This window comes from Centruroides sculpturatus, unplaced genomic scaffold (genome assembly GCF_000671375.1).
Source record: "Centruroides sculpturatus isolate CEXI.00-Female unplaced genomic scaffold, Cexi_2.0 scaffold944, whole genome shotgun sequence".
In the NCBI taxonomy this organism is placed as follows: Eukaryota; Metazoa; Arthropoda; class Arachnida; order Scorpiones; family Buthidae; genus Centruroides; species Centruroides sculpturatus.
The window spans coordinates 249,917-275,848 of record NW_019385062.1 but is presented as its reverse complement, the minus strand read 5'-3'; the positions used below and the strand labels follow the sequence as shown (position 1 = coordinate 275,848).

The window sequence follows — 25,932 nt, the reverse complement described above, 5'->3', positions numbered from 1 at the left end:
TTTCTGTCTGTTGGCGTCGAGTAGAATACCGGGCCATTAAAACTCTAATAACCAAAAGAATTAAGTCGAAGCCAATGTCAGAATTAATTCGTGTGGGATGATAAATGTTCTTAAATGTATGAAAACGGCTAAGAAAGTGCAACGAACTTAAGTTCTCGTTTACATATCGGGGCGAACAATAACAGTGACCGACTAAATGAGTCCGTCTCGACTCCGAACTCGTCTGTTGGCCAGTTGGAAATTACCATAGATCTGCCATCAATCACTCGGTCACTACCAACCACACCCCCTTCTATCCCATTCCTTCACCCTGACGCCTTTGTTGTTGTGTGTGACTGGACTATTCGTACCCAGTTCTTTTCACATAGTGCGTCCTCGTGTGAAGGATTGCTTTCGCTACCATGATTACTGGTCATTTTTCATCCTTTCTTCTGTCTCTCTTCTACTGGTGCATGCACCACAAAGTAAGGATAAGGGGCTCGAATGCAAAATTTCTTATCTTTGTTATCTACTTCGATTGTTCCTCACTCCGACAATTACTCTCTTCTTCTTATTAATTTCGCTCGTCTCGAAAGAATTTTAACTCATTTTTTAGTTTTATCGAAAGAAAGGAAAAAAAAAAGTAATGTCGAGAAAGCGTCTGTTATAGATAACCGTGTTAATGCCATATATTCGCGATTCCATAATATCGCTGTTTTCCAACAGCTGTGAAATAGAAATTGCCACTTTCGGTGCCTCGGGACTTAAAATAAAACAATTTTTATTCCTAAACAAGCTCAGATATTCGATATTTTTTTCTTTTTTTATTTATTTTTTCTTCTCACTTATCGCTTGGCATTCATTAAAATTTTAATCAAATTTTAACCCCGCGCTCGATTATTCTAGTAGATTTTTTTTTTTGCCTACCATACCGATATCTGTTATAATAATTGTATGGCCAGTTGGAAGTAATGTAGCGAAGACGACAGAAGGAGAAAAAAAATCCTAGGCAAACAGAAGAGAGATGAAGTCGGCGACAATTACGGCCAGGTTGTAATGTCACACGTCTGCACGTGACGTCTTTTGGACCCGTTAGCAAACAGACGATTGGTTGTTGTCCAGGCTGTAACTAGTCACATACCTTGCGATGAACATTTCCTTCTACACACCGAACCTCTATCATTGCGTCCTCCTGCTGAGGCATCAGTTGTCTATCTTTCTGCTTAATCTCTCCATAACATTGTTCTCTTGGAAAATTCTCTTCATTTGCACCAATTCTTATATTCACTTATTCGTCTTTCTTTCTGTTATTTATTTCTAATTACTATAACCAATCGATCTTACATAATATTATTTAATTCATTTTTAATTTCTTCTTAACGGTAGAAGTGATTAAATGTATTAGAAGTCGAGAAGNTACTTTCGGCCGCGTAATTTTTCTCCGTATATTAACGTTTTTTGATTTTAATTAAGAGTTAATTAATGCATGATTTGCGATTTGGAAGATCGTATCGGTTTTTAATTGTCGAAAATTTTAATTTATTTATATTCTTACACTTTTTAAAATTTAAAATTTTGTGTAATTCCGTGGCATTGTATTATTAGAATTAAGGTATTTAATAGAATTGTCTTCGTATAAAAATATAGTCTATTGTGTAATACGGAGTTTGGAATGTAAATTGTTTACATTTAAAACGAACTCGAAGATATTAAGTGGTAAAATAATCATTAGTGAAAACGATGCCAGTGTCTAGACTTGGATGTCGCAATGTCATTGCATTCTAAGATAGAGATGCTAACTACAGATGAATTTTTTTTTCTACATTAATTCTATATTATTATTTAAATTTGTTTTCGTGTAGTCACTGTTTAATTTTATATTGTCAATTGTTTTATAAGAAAACCAAACAAGTTTTGACATTAATATATATTAATTGAGATGGAGACTTCTCTTAGTCTCTCTCAATTAATGTATATTATCCGTAGGTCGTTAAATTAACCGTTTCTTTACATATATTACTTTACCGTAATTATAATTTATTAAATATTATGCTTCTCCTGTTTGCATTATATTAATTAAATTTATTCTTTATCGGTAAGCCGATTGTATTATTTAATATCGAAAGTGTAATTTAATTATTTTGAAATGGATTTGCAATTAAAGATTTAAAATGCTTCTGTACAGTTCTTCACTCGTTTCTTTTACTGTATTTCATTTACAATAGAGAATACAGTGGAAAAAATGTAAAACGGAAATAAAAATTACAAATTTCTTCTTACAACATAATTATTTATATATTTTTTAAACTAAATATATATAGTTTTTTTTTAGACATTTATAGATTTTTGTCATTACTTGTTAGTGTCTATTGTTCATTAGGAATAGTAGGCAATATTCCCTCCCACTTTATCAAGATAGTTTGTATCATTAAATATTACAAAACCCGTTTGGAGGTACCAGTTTGTTGCTGCAGACAGTAGAAACGATAATTAGAGATAGATCATCATTTTACCTTGGGAACTCGAAACTTCGTTACAATCTCCAGAGCTTCTGTTATTACTGAATTACCGAAGGAAAGAAAGGAGAGAGGGGGGAAAAAAGAGTTCAAAGTTCACAATCAACGTTTGAACCACTTGTTACCAAATTAGAAGAAGTGTTTGTGTGGACGGGGGAGGGAAGTCTCTAGTTTGATTCGCACGAGACACAAACTCATCCATTAGCGAATGTCTGTTTTGTGCAATTCCTTCTTTCTCCTTTCTCAACTCCAAATTTTGTGTCTAGTGTGGAGGATGGACTTCATTTATTCTCCATTTGCTCTCGGCATACATATTGTTTGACTGTTGCAAAGAAATGTCGTCGTATTTTCATCCCCAGATCTTTCTATCTGTAAATCTTGCAGTTTCTTANAGATATTCGAATTTTTTTTCTTTTTTTATTTATTTTTTCTTCTCACTTATCGCTTGGCATTCATTAAAATTTTAATCAAATTTTAACCCCGCGCTCGATTATTCTAGTAGATTTTTTTTTTTGCCTACCATACCGATATCTGTTATAATAATTGTATGGCCAGTTGGAAGTAATGTAGCGAAGACGACAGAAGGAGAAAAAAAATCCTAGGCAAACAGAAGAGAGATGAAGTCGGCGACAATTACGGCCAGGTTGTAATGTCACACGTCTGCACGTGACGTCTTTTGGACCCGTTAGCAAACAGACGATTGGTTGTTGTCCAGGCTGTAACTAGTCACATACCTTGCGATGAACATTTCCTTCTACACACCGAACCTCTATCATTGCGTCCTCCTGCTGAGGCATCAGTTGTCTATCTTTCTGCTTAATCTCTCCATAACATTGTTCTCTTGGAAAATTCTCATCATTTGCACCAATTCTTATATTCACTTATTCGTCTTTCTTTCTGTTATTTATTTCTAATTACTATAACCAATCGATCTTACATAATATTATTTAATTCATTTTTAATTTCTTCTTAACGGTAGAAGTGATTAAATGTATTAGAAGTCGAGAAGATTTTTAAAATTACATTTAGAATTTTTATTTTCATTTTTCATAAATAATTCGATTAAAATTATAAAAGATTTAATTTCTTACATAAATATTTAATATGTTTTTTTTAATACAAAACTTTTTAAAATTGAAAGAAAAAAAATAAATATATTTATATTTTTAATTTGTTTATTAAAAATAATTTTTAAATTATTTCTTAATTACAAATACTTCCTCTATAAAGTGTTTTGTTGAAGTAATTAAAAAAACGATGAGAAATTTTAAAAAAATAATTAATAATTAATTAAATAATGTGAAATTTGAATAGGAAATCAATAGGTAAAGTTGAATAATTTAAAATAGTTCGGAGGAGTTGTGTTTTCCTGCTTTGGGTTACAGAAAACAGCAGCTGGTTGCTGTTCACTCTGCGATATTGCTTGCTGCCATGACCTCTGTACACCATGCATGGAATGTCACAGATAAGGCATATTTATATCTTTCTTTTTGACACCTGTCGCTGACAAATGCCTCTTCTTTACATAAGTCGTTTCTCTTCCTTCATTGTTCTGCGTTCTGCATGATGCTTATATCTGCTTTTGCACCGAAAAAAAAAAAAATCCATTCGCTTTTGTAAACATCTGCCTCTACCATATTTATTAGAAAATTTAAGAAATTTATTATCGAATAGGTGACGAAACGTAATTTTTATCCATCCCTTCATTTTATTTTATAACATAGGAGTAATTATTATAATTTAAAACTCAAGTACGTACGTGTTTACTAGATTTTGCGTGGTGTAAGTTCGAATTAATTGATCCGAAAATTCTTAATTAGTAAAATTTTACGCCGGAAAATTCTAGGACTGTTTCCATTTATTCTTTACGTATGTTTGCTAGGATTATCACTAGAAAATTCTTACAGAATATTAAATTCTAAAAAGGGAATGGTTTTGTTTTTTAAGGGTCGTTTGCCAGTCCTGTTGATTACGATCTTAAAATAAACTCGAAATCGATGTTGTTGTTTTTTATCTTTGTTGCCTTTTTTAATGCCTTTCGAGCTTCATTTTTAAGCGATAGTGAAGTAGGGCAAACTGCGAGTCGCCACGAAAAAAAAAAAAAAAAGGACAAGAAGTGGTGGTGAAATTGGAAAGCTAATCGGAAGGTCGGAATCTTGCGTGAACAAATTTTTAAAAAGCCATCCTGAAAATGTCCAAGAAAATGAAGAACCGATTGGAGAAGAACGTTAGGATGACATTACATAAATTCTTGAAAAAAAAAAAATCAAAATATTTTAGGATAATTCGTAAATTGATTTAATTTAATTTTCCTTTGAAGTATATTCGCGCTAATCCGAAATAATCAACTCCAGTGGTAGTTCGGATTAACGGGAATGTGATAGTAGGGATATGATGCTTACGTAAGATAATTTGCTGCAACAAATAGAGTTGGAATCGTTGTTAAGTCAAACAGGATGACAGAATGAGCAACAATGCTCATAACACGTGACTTATTTTTATTTCACACGTGAGCTGCGAGTGTACGGTCGACGAGCCCATTGTTTTAGTTAGGAAAATGGGAGAAGCTGTTCGGATTAACGCGACAGTACTGTATTGACATATTTAAGTATTGTAGTTTGTAAAGAACATCTGTATTATGATCTCGGACATATCGACGTTATTGAACATCGATATATTTTACTTAATAGCGATTGTTGTTAATCTGATGTTTTATGTTGTTTAGTAAAGAAGATTAAAAACGCAATTTAATGAAAAATATGAAACGTTATTTGAAGATAAATATTTAATCTTTTAAGTACATATGAACTTATATTTTATTGAAACGTTATAACGAGGTGGCACTTGAATCACTTACAGATGTATTTGCTATGATCACAATTTCGTCAAGCATTAAAATTTGAATAAGGCTCGTAAACATTATTTAGGAATGCCTTAATTATTTATAATTTAACAAAATTTTCGTTTTTTAAATTACTTTTTTTTATTATTATATTTTATTTATTAAATGGAATTGGCGATTTGACTTACGTATATGTAATAAGAAAAATATTAATAGCGAAATAATATGTATAATTTGTTAATTTTAAGATAATCTCCCTTAAGCCGAGTATACATGTACCGGTTTACCTGGCAGGTATACCTGAACAGACAGGCCAATAAAGCCAGGTATATCATATATGGCTTTATTGGCGCTAACAGTTTGATTTTATTTTACATTAAATTTACATTTAAAGAATATACCAAATATTTAAATTTAAAGCTAAAATATAGTTGAGTAATTCTGACAACATCGCCAAATTTGTCAAAAATTAAAGTATTCGGTGGCTAAAACCTGTCGAAATTACGATTTAATTCACCAAAGAATCACTTAAATTTAGTTAATAATTGCATTTAGAAGCCTATTTATAAATATTTACTGTAATTTACTTAACTAACTCAATATATATTTTTTTATTTAATTATATTAGGTGCTTAAGAGTCTAATTGAATTTGTCAACAAAGGCGATTTGTTGTTGCCCCGATATTTAGGGAGAAAATTGCGATAAATGCGTGTTGCCACTCTGTGTATGGAATACAATAAATGTTATTTTAGTCTGTGTTGAGAAAATTGAATATTCGTATTAGAATGCCAAATGGAGTGAAAAGCCGAAAATGTGTTTTGTGATCGAGTTCGATTTTGTCTGCTGCCTTTTTTATGGACTTCTTAAAGATTGGAAACCTTATTTCGTTTGCGCAAAGTTCTCTTCACCACTGACCATCGCTCGAGTTTGCTCTAAACCCAATTTGAAGATCTCGCAATTTCTAATTCGGGCATCAACTCTAAATGGAAATACTTATAATCAGAAATTTCAAAACTTCACTCCATACCTGATCCAATATATTTATATATTTCGAAGCATTAGAGTCGTTAGTAAACGATCAAAATTGGGAGCAATATTCTATTATTATGAAATTTTAAAAACTTTAACTCTAAAATTATCATCAATCTACTACATAAATTTCTCTGATAGAAATGTTACTCCGATGTAAACAGCATGAAATAGTAAAATAAATGTAAAAATTGTATACAGATGGATGCAATTCTTAGATCTATTATTATTATTTTCTTTGTATTTCTGTATTGTATAGGGAATTCCCCTTGTATTTTAAAAATAAATTTCTGCACTGTTGCTTTATCCTTTCGAAAAATTACATCGATTTGCATAATTACGTAAACTGAAATTGTTTAAAAAAGAAAAAAAAAAAGTCGGATTTCCGTTTACGAGTTAGCTGTTATTCAGGTCGAAATGTAGATAAGAATCGACTTTTACGTAAGCCGAATCGCTTGTTAATTAGCATTAATAAATTAAGTAATTTGCAATTTAAATTTTTTGCTTTTAATTTTATAAGTTTAGATAGTTTTTAAAAAAAAATTACGTGCAATCGATTAATATCAGAATCACGAACTATCAACATGATCAATTCGGCATCGATAAGACTGAATTAATACAGTTTTTACGTGGAAAAAATGTTTGGTTTCTTTTTAAATATGATGAAATTTCAAGCAAGTTTTTTTTCGATTTAAAAGTGTAATTAATTTAACATTGATAAGGAAAGTATTTACGTATCATTAAAAAAGAAATGAAGTTATTTTTATAGCTTACGGATACAAGTTGAGCTACTTTTATCAAAATGTTTAATATAAATTCACTAAATTGTCATACTATAAATGATTAGTTAATTTACATATTTGAAATTTTAATCAAGAATGATTTTTTTAAATTTTTTATAATTAAATTTAATTTATTACTTAACGTTTTAAATTTAAAATGGCGACTTTCCTTTGTTCGGTACAAGCTTTATTATATTTTTTAATACCCTCTTAACTTAAATTTCCGTGCAAAAACTACAATAATCCTTGATTTAAAAATATATCATAGTGATTATTTTTATTACGTTTTATACGAAAATAATAATAATTCGTTTTTTATTGAACGCCGACAGTTTTGCTTGATTGTTTTCTCGTGTTTTTTGTTGTTTACCTTGATATAACATTTCCATAAATGACGTTTATTATTGGTTTCGTGTTATCTTATTTGACGAGGCAATGGCTATAAACTGCTTACCTTTCACCGTGACAAGTTGCAGATTAGTGTTAGTTACGGTTACGATGCGACTTTTGTAACGTGGCTCGACACGAAAATTGCTCATAACACGCTTTGTAATTGCTTAATTTTAAACTTCGCTACTTAAATTTTTAATTCTAAATATAAATATTCACATATGTTTATTTTATATTAAGCTTTTATTGTTTTAAAGGAAAAGTTTATCTTATATTTACTAGAAATGATATGAAAATTACGTTTAAGTTGTGTTTAACCTGTAAGAAAAAAGTATTATCTGCCTTATCGGACATTATTGTTATTAAAAGAGGTGATTTAAAAATTATTTTATTGGTTAGATAGGTTAAATTGTATATAGAAGAGATGTCGGTCACGAAGACGTGTGAACAGAACCTACTGTTCTTGGAAGTAAGTGTGGTGGAATAGTTTCTGCTGTAATGATCTTTGGTTTGGCTTGTGACGACAATACAGTAACGGTAATAGCGCGTGGATAAAAGTGATCCTATATGTGCGGCTTTCATTTACTTGCTTATACCAAAGGAACTACCTTTTTTTTTTTTACTCACGAATTTCATACGACTGCACACTAATAGATTTTGTTCCTATATACATTAGATCCTCCTACTATTTTTTTAAAATATTTTTTTAAAGGAAAAATTGAAGAAAGAATTAAACTCACTCCCTTCTTTTTAATTCGTTTCATTTTGAAACATTATCTATCTTCAAATATTCATCTTTTTCTTATCTTACTTTTGTTTTTAATATAAGCACAATTGTGGATTTAATTTATGTATAAACTATTTAAATTTTATAAGTAAGTATATTTGCATTGAAAAAATGTTTACAGCAGCGTTAGAAAAGAAATTAATTGAAAATAATTATTAAGATTTTTAAGGCGAATTGCTCGATTCGAGTGATGATACGGAGTTTTGTTTGTGTAGATGAAATAAAAGAACAGTAAACAGATCCTTTGGGCACTCCAGGCTAAAGGAAATAGAGGTACTTGACCAAAGCAATCTTTTTTTATTGTTCTAATATTTTTCCCGTTAATTAATAGCTCGATTCTGACGTTAAGAACTAGGTGAAGGCCTCCGGTATTCATTTTGCTTCCTTTCAATATAATAATCGTCGGTAATAATCTCATTCAGATCTCTATGCTTTCTTAACGGCATCATTTTTCTATCTTTGATATATTTAATTTTCTTGCTGCTTTTAATGCTTGCTTAAGACAAACTCTATTCTCTGATTTAATTAAGTTCAACTGACCTAGAAAACGTATTGAATAAATATTAGTAGTTGCTACGGAATGGTTTTATCTATAAATTATCGAGTAATGAATAGATAATTTATAACGGCGCAAGTAAACAATGGCTGTTAGTACAATGAGTCCGTTGCATATTTAATAAGTTCGAGTAAGAAAATCGGGTTAATAGGTCGTTTACTGGATTTTTTAGCTCCCGAAAAATAAGATTTTTTTTTTCCTTTTTAATTTGAAATAATATTTATGAATATATTAGCATCGAAATTTTTTTTATTATTTTATACAGCCTTTTACTATTTATATCTCCTATGTTATTCTTGTGTAGTTGAAATTGTGGCGAATAATTGCAGAAATATTCTTATTTATCTTTTCAAATTTTCCAATTATTCAATTATAATGAGTTAACCAGTGATTTAAAGATTGAATTTAAGTTTTTACTTATAAAAAGTACTTTTAATTACGTATTCTCTCAATTTACATGATAGAGAATACAGCTCCTTTTAGGTAGAAATTTAAGTTCTACGTTATCCGAATAGCACTTTATTTTTATTTCGAAGTACTTTAAAAGCCAAATGAAATATAATTCTAAAACCGTGTATCGTATTTAAAATACTAAATATCCAGACCAGTGTAATAGTGGGAAGTCGATAGAGGAGAAGAAGACATTTGGGATTTATATGCAAGTGATAAAGTTAGGAATGTCTCTGTAAATGTTATTTTTGTATTTATGATCTTTTATATATTAGATTGAACTGGTATTATTCTCAAATTGGATCAACATCAGAATTGTTATAAATGTGTTTTGAACCCGTTTTAACGATTACATATTAATAAAAACAGTGGGGAAAAATTACATGTATGCTCCTTAATAATAATAAATTTCTGCTTGCAACAAAATTTTATTTGCTGAAATGTTTTGAAAGTATTAACATGGATTTTGTAAGAGTAATTAATGATAAATTTTTAATAAATTAAAAAAATATATTTAACATAAAAACATAGATTTTGTATATTTTAAATTACAATTTAATATAAGTTATAAAACTATATACAAGATATACTTAACATATGTGTTATTATCCTACAAAATTTATATAACAGTAGTCCAATTATACTGATCTATTTTCTTTCTATATTAGAATTATAAATTTTCTTAATTGAATTGGTAGTCAATTTAGGGCATTGATTCCATTTCATTCCAGACAGTTTTTTCGTATAACATAATTTAACTTCTTATCTCTATGTAATAAATTGTGTATGCATAAGTCTAAATACACGCATACATACTCGCACACACTATCCTAAATTATTATATTTTTTGTTTTTTTTCCCCCTCTCCTGATATCGCTCCTTATCCAAGTAACCGGATGACATTTATTCAGTGTTCTGTAGGGACTGCTAATTTAGAAACGATTAATTTTAATCTTACGTTCGTATAATAATCTGAGATTGATTTTCTTAATAAACAAATAACGTAGAAAGCATAAAAATCTTACCGTAAACAATGTTTACGGTAAGATTTACGATATTTATTTCTTAATTTGTTAATCGTTTTTAATCGGTAATTTAGTAATTGCAATTAATCAAATTTATTCCATTATTATACAGTGAATGAGAGGAACTTTAGTGTGCCTGTTCGGTCGTCTGGACGTAAACATTTTAAATCGAAACTTATTAAATTTCATCCTCCTCCAGTCAAGATGTTACTCCAATTAGATAAACTCTTGATACTTCTTGTCACTTTTTTCGTCCTTAGTCCAAGTAATTTTATATTGGGTTAATTTGAAAACGTATTGCTAAACAGAAATGATTCAATTTATAAAATAGAAAATATAAATTTATAATTTCCATAAGATTCGTTTAATTATTCGTAATATTATCTAAATTGTTATTTATTTACGTATTAATTTAAAAACTAAAATGATAAATGGAAAAATGAAGTTTTTATTCGTTTATTTTAAAAAATATTTAATGATAAGATGAATAAATTTTGCATATTTTGGCTCGTGTTTTTAGCAGTTTGTGAAATTCTTATAATCTTAAAGTCTTGTCGAGTCGTAAAATTTTCAAATAAATATAATTTATAATAAAATTAAAATTTAATATATTAATATTAATATAATTTCAATAATTTGGGTGATTCGATTACACTTTTTTAATTCAGAATATAGCTAAAAAGTATTAAATTATAAACGGTAATTGTTCTATACATTTTTTAAAAATTATTACATGTTAAACTTTTAATTCTTCGCCTTTATTTTCCATATATTTTTAAATAAAGAAATCTTTTAAAATTAATGTTTTGTTCTAAATAATTAAACATTTAATTTGTTAATTAGATAATTTTTATATTGTACCGTTTACTTGATAGGAAGTAGTTAAGTAAATTAGTTAAATGTATTTATAAATAGAATAGTAATTTAATTTAAAATAATTTAAATATTTAATATTTTCTAAATAATAGAATATATTGAGAATATTATTAAATTATACATAAAAAATTGTTGGTGACAAGACGAGATAGTCGGATGGAAACTAGTGTCGTGTATCTCTTATTTTCTGTTGGGATATATAGACCCCACCAAAGACAAGTAGATGTCATTCACTGTTATTATATACTGTTGGAGTGATATGTAGCCCTGTTTTGTTTGTGAGTGTTAACTTTGACAGTAATGAACCGTTTCTCGACGACGACCTTCTAATGCCATACGCAATGATGGGCGCATTTCTTGCCGAAATTTTTGTATAAAAATACACAAAATTACAATAAATTTTTATTAGGATCCTTCGCACGTTGGCTCATTATTTATAGTTAAAAAAATTTTTTTAAGATCTTTATCAATTTCGACAAAATATCTTCACGTATACGAATCATTTCGTAATTTTCTCAATTGGAAATTAAATTTAAACGTTTAAAACAATATTAATATATGTATTTTGTCTTTTATTAACGAAATTATTACAATATATATTGATGAGATTTAGTGTAAAGTTAGAAGCGAATTTTTAATGAGTGTTTAATGATTAATGGGCATCGTTTTTAAGATGCGATTATCTTATTTTAAATAGTTTAAGAAAGTTATTTCACAACATCGATAATTGGCTTTATTTTTGATGAAAACTTTAAAAAATTAGACGAGTTTAAAGTTCAAGATGTTAAATAAAGCTATTTATTTCATCTTATAGGCCTATAAATTTAAGCTATTAATTGTGTAAAATTAACATATATTTAACATTTTAATAGAAAAATAAAGTTAAATATTTTTAATAGGAAGTACTATAAGCATTTTTTTTTTTTTAATGTTTAGAATAGTTTTGCATAATTTCAATATATCCCGAGAATGTAAATCTCATTCTGTGGACAAAAATTCCTAAAGAATTCCATATATTCCTGTTTTCTCGAGTGATTTTTTTCGTTATTAAGATATGAATTGAAAAGAAAATCGTCGATTTTAAAGATATGATTAATGGTAACTAGTAAAATTAATTAAAAAATCGTATAAAAATGAATTATTTAGACACGACATTGAATATATTCCTTTTTAAATCAAGAATTTTAATGAAAATTGAAATTTACGAAGAAATTTGAAAATTATTCTTTGCCATGTATTTTATGAAATATTCGAACGTCATGTAAAATTTTAACAAGATTAAAATAAATTTTCTGCATTCATTATCCAAAATTACATTGCATTTTGTTGTTTTGGTGCAATTTTATGTGTTTATTAATGCAATAGTTGTATTATAGGCTATTGCTTCCGAGAAAAAGTCTTAACGATTACAATGACAAGAAGTTTAAAGCCCCACCCGAGCCCCACAGATTTTTTGGGTCTCCTGAAAAATTACTAAAATGGACGTAACTAGTTTTGGTATGGAGCTTTACAGTTATAGTATCAATTTGTTATATTTTTATTTTAATATATATAATTTAAATAGTGCAATATTCTCTTTACTCTGTTATAAATTTATAAAATATATTAAAAGTTTATTTCTAATTGAACTCTTGTGAATTTGGCATTTTAACCGACTCCTCGAGGTGTAAAAAGTTTATTCTCATTTACGTTTTAATTATTAATTTCAAAAATGAATATTTTATCTCAAATTATCGAGTTTTAATATCGTATATTAACGCAATATTAAATTTAAAATTCTTAATTTTCTTTCGAATGTTTATGAATTTTCATTGTCCAAAAATATCTCATCCAGTTGAAGAATTTCTAGAGTTTCTCCATAATTATATTTGAGGCTAGAGATAGAAGAGATTCCACGATTAAAATGGTTTTACTTTCATTTAAGAAAAAAATTTCTGGAGTAAAAGTCCATCACATCTCGTCGATTATATATATAAAATTCAAAAATAGCGATCGACGTCTCAAAATGAATTTCATATACTTTACGATAGGCTTAATTGGGAAACCATCATTTTTCAGAAATTGGGCAGATCTTATAAAAATAAGCACCCGGATAGAAGAGGAAAAAATTTGAAGAGGACCATCCATCTATCTCGACGTCTGGCTGAAATTAATGACAAAATTAGACATTTCCATTTATTGTCGACGGTGATGAAAATATGGCATGCCTTCGCCACATCCTTCACGACTTAGAATGCATCCCACACGAGAACTTCTACGTAATAAGCGACTACCCTCCTATGAAACGAAAAATCTTTCCTTCTAACGTAAACTCTATAAAAATTTCGGTTAACGTCCTATTTTTTATTTTTTATCTTCTCGGAGGCCCAGCCTTGTATCGTTATATCTTAAATAGGTCAATTATTTATGTAGCCTAATTAACCAAAAATTATCTAATAAGTATTTTTCGACTTCAACATCTTTTCGATAATCGTTTATTAAGTAATCGTTAAGTCTCCGGTTATGTTATTACTCCAGTAATTGGCCCGTTTACGGCGATATTTCCTCATTCTCCGTCCAGGAAGAAAAAAAATTCGTTTTTAATGGCCATCTCCATTCCGGGACAGAAACACACAAAAGATTTTTAAATATATTTACAATTAAATTGACTATTTAAGTGAAAATTAGCATAGAGAAGTCTCCCCACTCTTTTGTAATCCTTAAATATTACAGGAAGTATCATCATCCTGGTCTTTATACGTCACACAGGGGTAGCATTTGTTTTACAGATTAGACTGAGAAATGCATTGTCTCTTCGGTAATTAAATACGGCTGCCCGATTTATCTCGTGTCCAATTTATTTATTTATTTATTTATTTTCGGAATTATCACGTTATATTACCCGACTTCCTATTAATTTGCATTTAATGCGCTGTTCTTTTTTTTCCTCTTTCTCCAGCTGGTTTCTCACCCGTAACCAGAAAATTAACTTTTTTATTATATCCTAATTTTCTTACATATCTAGTCTTCAAAATAAGCGACGTTGAATAAATATTAGATGTCGAGATGTGCACGGCCCAATGGACATTTGTCACGGTGTAGTCACCAGTTATAGGGACGTGTCACGATAGAACCGGAAACATCACGGAGTCGGATATTAATTGGCGGCAATCGAGCAGTCACCTGGCCCGTGGATATGCACGACACCGTAATTATCCGGTGGGGTTTGCGTGCCCGGGGATGCCTTATTAACTAGTCTGCTCATTAACCGTCTTCGAGCATAAAGATGATTTATATCTTCTACCATTGTTGATATTTTTCATCTCGGAACCAACCTCCCCAAGTAGAGACACGGCACAAGTTTAGTTTTTTTTTTTAGTGTAAGATTTTAATTTTCGTTGTGGCATGGTAATTCGAATTGCCATTTTAATGATAGAGTCCGTCTTCGAGTCTCTACCTCGTCGCGTCGTTCGTATCAATTTTAGTGCCGTTATTAAATTATGAAGAAAGTGGCGACCGCGACCGTATTCCTTCTGTCGGAGGACGTTTATGGCTTCATTAAATCGGAATGGACGATGCTAGCTAGAAAGAAGGGGCCGGAAAGTTACTCTAGAAGAGGCAAAGGTCGCATGTCCGAGGGACGACGGATAAATCTTAGGGGTGTGAGGGAGTTCCGGTATGTATAATTAACTTAGTCGTAACGCGAAGTAAACGGTGGGCAGGTTATAGGGGTGTGGTTATTGTCAGGAATGTTGTAGATGATGGATTACGCTTCATCACGTTGTCAGACTGGACCGCTTTTTTTCCCCCTTCTCGCGATAGACATTGACGTTTCCGTGATTGTGGTGACGTCACGCAGACACGTAAAGTGAGAGAAGCGCGTAGTTGAATGGACTGTGGCGATTGTCTCGTCGATTAATCGCTTAGTTAAGGACATCGACACGTTCGGCTTTAGCGCCTCTTCGTAAAAGAAACAATGGATACGCATGAATTAAACATGGTTAATTAATCGTGTTTCCTCCGGGGACAAAAGCGCGCCATTTTATTTATTATGCTAAATAGATCGAAGAGATTAATTACCGCTTTCCTATTGATAAAACCAATGGTTTCTTTACTAATTATAAAATTATCTCGGGCGATAAAACGAAACGAGAGATTTCGCGAGTAGGAAAAGGCGTTTCCGAAATCTAACAGTTTATTTTCTGAGATAAGATTGCATTGTTGATTTTCTTCGTGCTTTATCGCTTTTTAAACTGCTTTTGCCAAAAGTACAGAAGACTTTTTTCTGTATAGTTTAGGTCGAGGAAAACGAATTCAAATCTTGTTTTTTGTGCATTCGTTTCGGATCTTTATCGCCATTCTATTAATTTTTGAATGGTGATATTTATATATTTAGAGAAATTCGTAAAATGTCACGTGTATATAAAATACCGGGATCTATTTATTTTGTCACCTGTCAGGTTCTTACGTGTATTTTAACTTTTTTTACTGTCCGCCTATGCATCATTCATCTGTTACATCCATTCTACCGGATTATCTCGTGTTTATTGCTATAACAATGCATTGCATCTCGAAGTCTTTAAAAAGTAAAATATATTTTTTATGGTAAATGAGAAAATAAACTCATTTTATACTATTAACGAGTATCGAACCATTTAATCCACAGTTGAATTTAATATCAATTTTTACTTACCCGGCTGTTATGTAACTGGGAAAGTATGGCGATCCGTCAAAAAATAACCCCTCAAAATTTTTACATTTTTGGATTCGGGATAATTGAAACTTCTAGAAATGCAAACAAAAATTGGGGGTTTCTCTCGTATGTATGGATGTTGGTTAATGTGTGTGTTTTATGGGGGCACAATTTTTTTTATCTTTTTTGAAGCTTAATAATTCCTGTGCCTTTTGTCGAAAATTTCTGAAATTTTGCAGGGAGGTTCGTGTAATAGGTGGAAATGTTTCTAGAAATATTCAAGAAAATCGGACAATTGGTTCGAGAGATATGGCCCCACCTCCTTAATATCTCCCGAACCAATCTGAAAACTTAAAGGTAATGGTAGCAATTATTAGGAACGAAAACAAATAAAGAATGCCGAGAAAGTCCAGCAAGAACGTTACCAGCTTTTTTGAGGTAGATAATTACTTAAATTTCATATTATATACAGATCTAATCCTATCCTGGTTTGCCAAAGTTCTATAAATAAATTTTATTGTTTTTTTATTTCGTTTTAAAGGAAAGCATATGAAATGTTTACGTAATTTAAATTACACAACGAAATAAATTTGTTTTTTTAGGACACTCGATAAATTTAAAGAATAAATTTGAATTTTTTTTTCTTTTCAAAGAGATCCTAATGCTATTTAAATTAAGAAACACGGATGCACGCTGATGCTTTCTTATTACAAATTCCAGCATTTGCAGTGGAAATGATCACTCGAAATAGTGAATTCTGTTGGTACTTTTTTTTAGTTTATATTCATAGGGAACTATTGGTATACCGAATGCTTCAACCTAATCTTTTGAGAATTCACTATATCGAGTGTCCACTGTATAGGACACACACACTCGTATATACAAGTACACGACATTATGTGAATTTAATAAGATACTAGAGAACTACGTAACCTAGAATAATACTTGAATATTTTTAGCTTAACTATTGATCTAGAATATTATGTATTATTCAAGACGGACATTACAATCATTTTAACACTATTATTATGTATTTAAACGAACAATAGAGTTGGTTAGTTACATATGCATTCGTTTATTTTAATGATACGATAGATAAGGTCTACTTATTTTTAGATTTTCTCAGCAAATTTTAAGATATGGAATGTAATTGCCGTACTATCAAAATAAAAATAAAAATAGGAAATAAATAAACATTCGTCGGCCACAATCAAAATTACAAACTGTTTCTAAAATAAAGTAATCCGATATTTTTCTTTCCGATTTTAAATCATTTAAGAAAATTGATTTAAATTTTAATGGTATTTTTTAGTGCGGGGATCGGCACAACTTATAATCAATATTTGATTAAGGTTGAAGGGCAGCGAGGTCAAAACAAATGTTATTGATCGGAAAGTATAGTCTTAGCTTGTATCAATTTAAAGATTGAAGTGAAAGCAAACATTTCCATCTATGTCTATATATCTATTTCTATAACAAAATTGAAAAAATAGCCTAAACTCCTGTTATCAAATTATTGAAAGTTCCTTCGTTTTGTAATATCTCATTCCATAAAACATTTTGTTTTTACCGTCTTCCAAACCAATGCTTTTGCCGTTTCTTAATTTTGATACTTGTGCAAATATTCAAATTGCTCCGTTTTCCCCCTAAAGATCTCAATCTGAGGTCGCGACGAGACCGTGTTTATTATATATAGTTTCGGCTTTTATCTTTTCTATAAAAGTTAGTGGAAGAAACACTCGGTAAACTAGAAAAAAAAGACTGAAAAGTTAATGGTTCGAGATATAAGTCTTCTTAGTTATATAGACGTGGTGCCTTGATTATACCTGAAACGAACGAAGCGACGAATCAATCGTCTTCTAATTTGCACTCAGTCAGCTGGCGTGGTGCAGCTTAATGACCAGAAAAAGTAGGACAGTGGCGTATGGAGTGGGCACTCCGGCCGACCAGATATTACCACTTAGAAGCGGTAAAAGCTCTTCTCTGGTCTGTAGAGACGTGTCCGATTTGTTCCCAAGCATCGTTTTCCATCCCGCATTCTCCTCCAACGTTCTTTCTATATCTCGTCTTCATTTGCAACCATTGATAATTTTTCATTTTAATTTATTTAATTATAATTTACAATGCTAGGAATTCGGGCGCTAATGATCTTCCATATTTAAAAAAGAAAATCCATAGATTTTCTTACAATATTCTCGGTAAAGTACGAAAAAAAAAAAAAAAGAAATGATCTGCCCCTGCGATTGACCGGAAGCGGTGTCAGAGCATACGAATTTCGTTCCGAATGGTTGCAGTTACTTATCTACACTTTCGGTTGGTCATCCGAGTGTGAAGTCCATACATCGATATTTCGACTTAACTGCTAATTATTACACAGTTTAAACCTTGTTTAGAAATGGCCGTTGCATTCGTCACTTTTGTAATTTGTCGGAAATTTTTTTTTCAAAAATATAATTATATATTTGTAACCTAATTCGTTGTATTACATGGTCTCGTATGTATGGATGTTGGTTAATGTGTGTGTTTTATGGGGGCACAATTTTTTTTATCTTTTTTGAAGCTTAATAATTCCTGTGCCTTTTGTCGAAAATTTCTGAAATTTTGCAGGGAGGTTCGTGTAATAGGTGGAAATGTTTCTAGAAATATTCAAGAAAATCGGACAATTGGTTCGAGAGATATGGCCCCACCTCCTTAATATCTCCCGAACCAATCTGAAAACTTAAAGGTAATGGTAGCAATTATTAGGAACGAAAACAAATAAAGAATGCCGAGAAAGTCCAGCAAGAACGTTACCAGCTTTTTTGAGGTAGATAATTACTTAAATTTCATATTATATACNTGCAGTTACTTATCTACACTTTCGGTTGGTCATCCGAGTGTGAAGTCCATACATCGATATTTCGACTTAACTGCTAATTATTACACAGTTTAAACCTTGTTTAGAAATGGCCGTTGCATTCGTCACTTTTGTAATTTGTCGGAAATTTTTTTTTCAAAATTTACATGTTCCACCCAAAAATATAATTATATATTTGTAACCTAATTCGTTGTATTACATGGTCTTATGCAGTGAATTTATTTCACGCTCTGTTTTTCATATTATTTGCAATTATGTAACTTATCTATATTAATGTAATTCGAGTAACTGAATCTTCAGCTACAGTAAATGTTATGTTTCTGGTTATTTTTTTTTTTCTTGTGAAGTATGTGTTTCTTATTTTACAACTGTTTATTCTGTATTAAAAATTCTTTTATTTTATTACAATATTTATAAATTTTAATCAGTCTGATTTATCTTATAACGTTTTCATTTAGTTATTTAATTTGGATTTCATTGTTTAGAAATGATGTGTATGTTTTATCAGTCCACACTGTGGAAAGGTTACATATATTAATCGCTTTTACGATTATAATTTATGGAATTATTTATTCTATTTTAGGGGGTAAGTACCCCGTGTTTGTCCCTCTGCGGAGCCCATGGTTATGGGCTGATAAACGGTATACATATTTTATCGGCCCATAATTCTGTAACGTGTTTTTTTGGGGGGGAAAAAACAATTAAATTTGCAATTTATACCTAATCGCTACTCTAAATTATAAAAAATTTTGTCATATTTAGAACAGGATTAAATATTGTCGAGTCTTCCAAATTTTATGATTTATAAATTTAGATTAAGTTATAAACTGGGGAGGAAAATATGATTATATATATACTCTTTTATTTTCTCTGATTAACATAACGATTTTATTTTCGGTGTCGTTAGTACATGGTAAAGTTTTGATACTGTGAACGTTGGGGGCAATACTTTTTTTCCTTTGAAATTAATTGCAGCGAAACTATTATAGGTGCATTAAGAATGCCGAGCACGATTCTTCCATCGAATCTCTCAAACAGTTTATGAAATATTAATTTAATTCGATGTCATCCCATAGACGCAAATTAATAAAAAGAAAAAGACAAAATGTAAAACACAATGCATAATTCCATATTAAATTAGACATCATTTAATGGGCATTAACCGCAACACGTAGTTATCCTCGTTAAAAATATCTTTTTCGGCAAGATCCTTAAATGTTACGTTGGATAAATCAATTAAAAATATTTAAGGTTGATTTTTCCAATGGTTTTTAATTGTGGCCAATTAAAATTTTAGATTTCTCAAATATAATTAATTAAATTTTTTTTCGTGCATTTTAATAATGATAAATGGGAAAATGTTACCGATGATAATCAAACAACCATCTCGAGCACCTGTCTTTACGATAATTAATCTTAAAAAATAACCGTAATTAATATTAAAAATGATTCGTATTCGAGTGTAACTGCAACACAGTACGAAACATTTATATAGAATGAGGCTAACACGAATATTTAATTGGCACAGGTTCGGATGGAAAGTCTTTTTTTTTTCTATTTCAAATTATTCTGGAGAAAGAAAAATATCTTATCATATCTCTTCGTAGTTTTTATTATAGAAAAGGAAATTTACTTCACTCGTTTTTATTGTATTTTATAATACAGGCATAAATTAATTTATACTTCATGTAGTGTATGTACAGTACATGTTTACAGAAGGTTGCTGTTTTTATTTTGAATCGTCACATACCTTCCTTCACAGCATTATATTCAAATCCGATTTAAAAATTCTTTTTAACTTACATAAATTATTGTAATTCAGTAATGTACTGTACTTCGTGTATATTACGTTAATCACAGATTTTTTATAGAGTAAAATGAAAGGAAACTCCTACAAAGCTATTTATCCGAGTGGAAATGAGATAAGATCGCTTCTTTAAAATATGAATAAAACGAATATAAAAATTACACTATTCATTGTCTTGAAAGTCGTATAAATCAGCGTTTTGGCCAGGACAATAAACAAAAGTCTGACTTTACTGATGACGAATTTTACTGCCATTGGTTTTATCCGTTACGAACCTTAATGCCCGCCATTAATTTTCACATTTTAGGAAATATTTTTAAAAATAAAATAAATAATGGATTTTTATTTTTATTCGTTCGACTTGAAGGAAACTTTTGTTTATTCGCCATCGCTGAATTAAACTGGAAAACATAAAGGGATATTCTTGCAGGAAATGGTAGGGATACAAATGAAGTTTTAATGCGATATCGGTAATGCACGGTACACGTTTATTAGAATATAAGTCGTTTAGAAACACGCAAGGATACACGTTTGTGAATAGGTTACACGAGACAGATACGGTCGTAACCAATCTAGTGGCGTACAGTACGTGTAATCAGTATTCAAGACGTGACGAATTCGTGTAGCTAATTTGTATAGTAACGTGTCGATAATGTTTGATTGTAAAAGGATTTTAGATGTAAAGGCATGCGTTTACAAATTTTTAATCGGCGCCATCGGTAATATCGTGTAAACTTCATGAATTACGATGTTACGAGGTAAAAATCGTTCGGCATGCCGGACACACGATCTGAACCTTAAATATTCGACGCATGACCGAACACGTCCACGAAACAGGAAAGAAGTTACGATCGGATTGGTTAAGCAACGTAACACGTCACGCAGTTTCGAGTTTTTCTTTCCGCGATGAAGATCTGAGACGATTCAATCGCGAATCTGTATGGAAATCCACTCAACCGAACATGACTGATGACATCTTCCTGTTTGCTACGTCCACCAAATGACCCACCTGTGCCATTAATGCAACTTTTATCCTCCATCTCCAAGGATACGTTCTGAGAATCTTAACCCATTGTTAACCATTATAATCGAATTCGATAAGATTCGTGCATTTTAACGGCGTGCATCCCTCACACCCTACTCCGATTTTAGTCGACTTTTGTCTTTATACAATTGGATAGATGACACTAATTGCATCAATCATTTATGCCAAATTCGTACGCGTTATTTATATGTAGCATAGAATTCATCTGATAAACAGAAATTACTCCAATTTAAGATTAGGTTACAGATTAGTTATATTAAGGGGAGCAACAACCCAGTCAATACACAATGATATATAAATGTAGTCAATTTAAAATTTGTTTTGTGAAACCGTCAGGTTGTTGCACTCATTGTTATTTGTTTGTCTTTGGAATAATTTATGTCGGTTACATATTGAAGATCTTCATAAACGAGTTCCATATTCTAAATTTAGGAAAGGCAACCAGAGAATGGCAAGATTAATCGGTTTTTCGGTGTAGAAAACAGGAAATCTTTTTATGCGCTGCTAAAACGAAGAAAAAAAATTAGCAATTTTATTCCGATTACAGTCATAATGTACGGAAATTGTAAGAATGCGTAATCGTAGGAACAATTTTTTGGGTGTATTTTGTGAGAGTTGGACACGCCGAGTGGAATGTACGGCCGGAAAGATGCTGATAGACAGTTTATATTCCGGTAATCACTACCGGAATGAAATGATTTAAGAAGAGAATTACTCTGCAGTAACATAATTCACTTCACCGGGCATTTGCTGTAGTCTTAAAATAACGACCCGTCGCAGGATATATTTTAATTACGTTCGCCTTCTGGCAACGGTGTAACTGGAAACGTCTTACATAATTCCGGGGGGAGAAATAATGTAATAATATCTAAACATGTTTGGGTGAAGTGGCTGCGAGATGAGAGAATGGTTTCGATCGTAGGATATCGCATTCTCATCCATATGCTCCCGTTAGGACGGGTCAGAAAATCCGCGAATTGTGTCAATATATTAAGCTACCTATACCCATTGTTAATCTGGATCGAAGGGAATTATCCTCCGTTAATGGCTACTTTTCGCCACCGATGCCGCATCTCGCTCTCTTTCTTATTCGAATTCACTCTCTAGACGTCGGTTAGTTATAATACGGTGAGAATTATTAAAATCCGAGTAAAGAAGTGGAAATAATGATGCGAGAAGGTTAAGGGGAAGTATTAATTTTTCAGAAAATGACGTGAAGAATTCGGGTTGGAAGATAAACGTTACGGAGATTCGTAACATCTTACTTCTTACTAATCGAATTGCCGTCTCGTTAAATTATTTATATTTTGATGGCTTAACGACAAGAGGAATAAGTGCATTCTTTGCTGATAATGTGTTTCTGTATTTCAGGTAAGCATGCATGCCGTCCCACCGTCCAGCCCTTTGGATCTCCGTCGCCAAGGAACGGGTAAGATAATCACGTGTACTGTTCCCACGCCCTTCCCTTTGCATGACGTGGTAGCCGGGAAAATATTCCCAGCTATCGAACCGTCCGAACTTTCTGCAAGGATGATGATAAATGTGTCTGTAGAAAAATAAACATATAAGTGATTGTTCGAAAAAAAAAAATCTCCAAAGCTAGAAAATTCGGAAGGTTCCTAATACTGTAATCAATGTATTAACTGCTATTACTCGCTTCGTGTTAAACATTTCGGATCGATACGCGCGGTTTACTTTTGTAATTTATAATTTATGCAAGATTTTTACATTAATTTATCGTTTCCGCGGACGAAATAATAAAGAATTTGGAGATTACGTACGTACGTAAATTAGTTTCTGGTATTTATTTACTCCTGTACTGGCAATTTATTATTATTATTATTATTATTATATTGCGGTTCGAGTAAAGAAGTTCGAGTGATAAGGAATGGTTTTTGTGTTTAGAAAGAAGTAATTGGACATCGATTTGGGCTCCTTGTCGGACTGGTCGCGGAAAAATGTCATAAGCTTAATTTACCTAGCTGGGAGGGAGAAGAGAGTCTGAAAATCAGATTGCGGTTGCTTTTTTAGGGGGACGGAAGCCGAAGCGGCGCGCGTTCCCATCGAGTCACGCCCCGAAGCTACTCGTAGAAATTTGATGATACCGAAGATACTGAAATCAGGCTCGGGGTCAAGTGAAAAGATTGTTTGTCATTCTAGCGAGATCCATCTCGCCACCGACTTCAGCAAGTCAGATGACAAGCCTCCGGTCAGATCATCGTTTCGATGTACCTTGATCCCTTGGGTGTTTGGATGTAAACACACGCATAGATGGAATCAAGGAAATGAAAAATGTTGAAAACCGGCATATAATGGAAAACTGTATTATTGAATAGGTTTCTCTCCGGTCTGTCAACACCGCCTTCTAGTCTAAGTTTACTCCGACCGACCGACCTCCGGATGACCACCCATTTAAATTCGCTTCTTCTTCCCGCCGCACGCTAAAAAATTAAAAAGTAATTTCTTCCGGAAGCTTTTTTTCCTTATCTACCTTATTCAATTATATAGATTTATAACTGTATTTTTTATTAAAATTCGTTCTTTGGCCCGGGTGGAAAAACCCGGCAAATATTTCGAGTTTATCTATCTACTCGGATAGCAACCCCTTTTAAAAAATAAAAAACAAAAAAAAAATAGTCGACGGGCCAAATTTTATTCTTTTTGGTGACTTTGCGTTACTCTCTTCATTTTATGTGGTGATTCGACGATAAAATTTATTTGGTCGATTTTCTACCGACAATTCTGTCCGTGTCACATCCTGGACATATAGAATTAGGCGAGGTGGATATAAACGAAATATCGGACGCCGCTACAGCATCTCGTACTTAGAAAAGCATCCCCCTCCTCCTCCTGGCGACGTGCCTGTCACAGCGACCTCCTTACGACACTAGTCTACCTTGCCTGCAGCGTGATCTCTCCTTTCAGCTTACCGTCAACTGTCAGAAAAGTCTGCCACCCGATTTACCTTACTCTGTAGACATCCTGGCCTCGGGTACCAACACCCCGAACTGCATTATGGGGGCCAATTTGTCGTTCTTCTCTGCCGTCTCCCAGACCCATATAATTACATCGTTAGTAAACTGTCTGCGTCCAACTGCCTTTTAATAACTCTAGGGACAGAAGGAGAACGGCTGCAAACCGATCATTTTATATTAATTGCGTATCCTTTCGGCATTGTCTCTATACCAGAGTTTAAAAAAAATGACGACAAAATAATAAATTATATATATATATATTGACGTAAGCGCGGACGACTTTTTAAACGAGGAAAGTAGCGACATTATCGGATACTATAAAAACGTCCCCATTGACCCGAGGTCGGTGGAAACGTCGTCGCGCGATTATTAAATTCTAGCAGGGTGGGGTTTTTTTATAGCCACCCTCTGAATCCAGAATAAATCCGACAGGCTGCCGAAGGATTAAGGACGAGGTTTTCCGAAATCTCGTAATAAACCATTACTCGATGTCTCGTATCCGACCGACCGAGAAGAGGAGGAAGGAAAAAAAAAATCGCGTAAGAATCTTCCATCGATTGGTCAAATCACCTACCATCTGTAATTAAAAGCATTTTTCGATTCGACCGGACGTTGTGGGGAGGGTGCCGAAATTGGCGCCCCGTCTGGCGCATCCGAATTTCATCCCTTTCGTCCTTCCACCCCGTATGACATTTGCATGCCGGTCACTGTATTGAAGTGTCCGTTCTTCACTTCTTATCGAAGAAGCGAGGCGTCCGAATTAAGCTTCCGGAGGCGCGAGTAAACAGAAAAGACTTTATTTCTCCAGTCGCCGGTCTAAAGAGAAATAAAGACTTAAATATAAAGCTAATTTTTATCTCATCTTCTAACCCATTAGTTAACAGACCGAACAGGATCATTACCGATGTCAATTTTCAGATAACATCTTTAAACAGTCGGTCGATTGTTACCGTTTGGACTCGTCCCCGGTCGCGTATTTTTAACGCTTTCCTACCTGTAACCTGTTTTCTAGACCGGAACTCTACTTGTCAGAGGTTGACAATTACCATCATCTATCAAAAACTACTGGCTGTGGTTGCGCCAGACAATGCGGTTATCGTCTTTTTGTCTCTTAATCGTCGCTTATCTCGTGCGTATCTTCGTTATTCCTATTTTGCTCTCTGCCCGGACCACAAGATGTTTTAATCTCGCCTCATTTAATTTATTTTTTTAAATTTATTCTTTTAAGTACCAAACACTTCTAGAAATTATTTTCGTCCTTAATTTTCTGATAATTATTAATAAAGTATCTGGTTGGACGCTTTATTAATAACTTCGATTAGTTATCAAAATATTTCTAAGGA

The 25,932-nt window shown here is 31.9% G+C and overlaps 1 protein-coding gene across 2 annotated transcripts in view; it reads left to right on the top strand.

Annotated features, from left to right (window-relative positions):
* The window catches only part of LOC111634114 (POU domain protein 2-like), a 213,486-nt gene that overhangs the window by 74,512 nt on the left and 113,042 nt on the right, over positions 1-25,932 (top strand). For both annotated transcript variants that reach the window (XM_023378806.1, XM_023378805.1), the window contains one exon: positions 22,986-23,043. In XM_023378806.1, coding sequence (XP_023234574.1) covers positions 22,992-23,043 — 52 coding nt within the window. In that variant the 5' untranslated portion in view covers positions 22,986-22,991. The remainder of the gene's footprint in view (positions 1-22,985; positions 23,044-25,932) is intronic.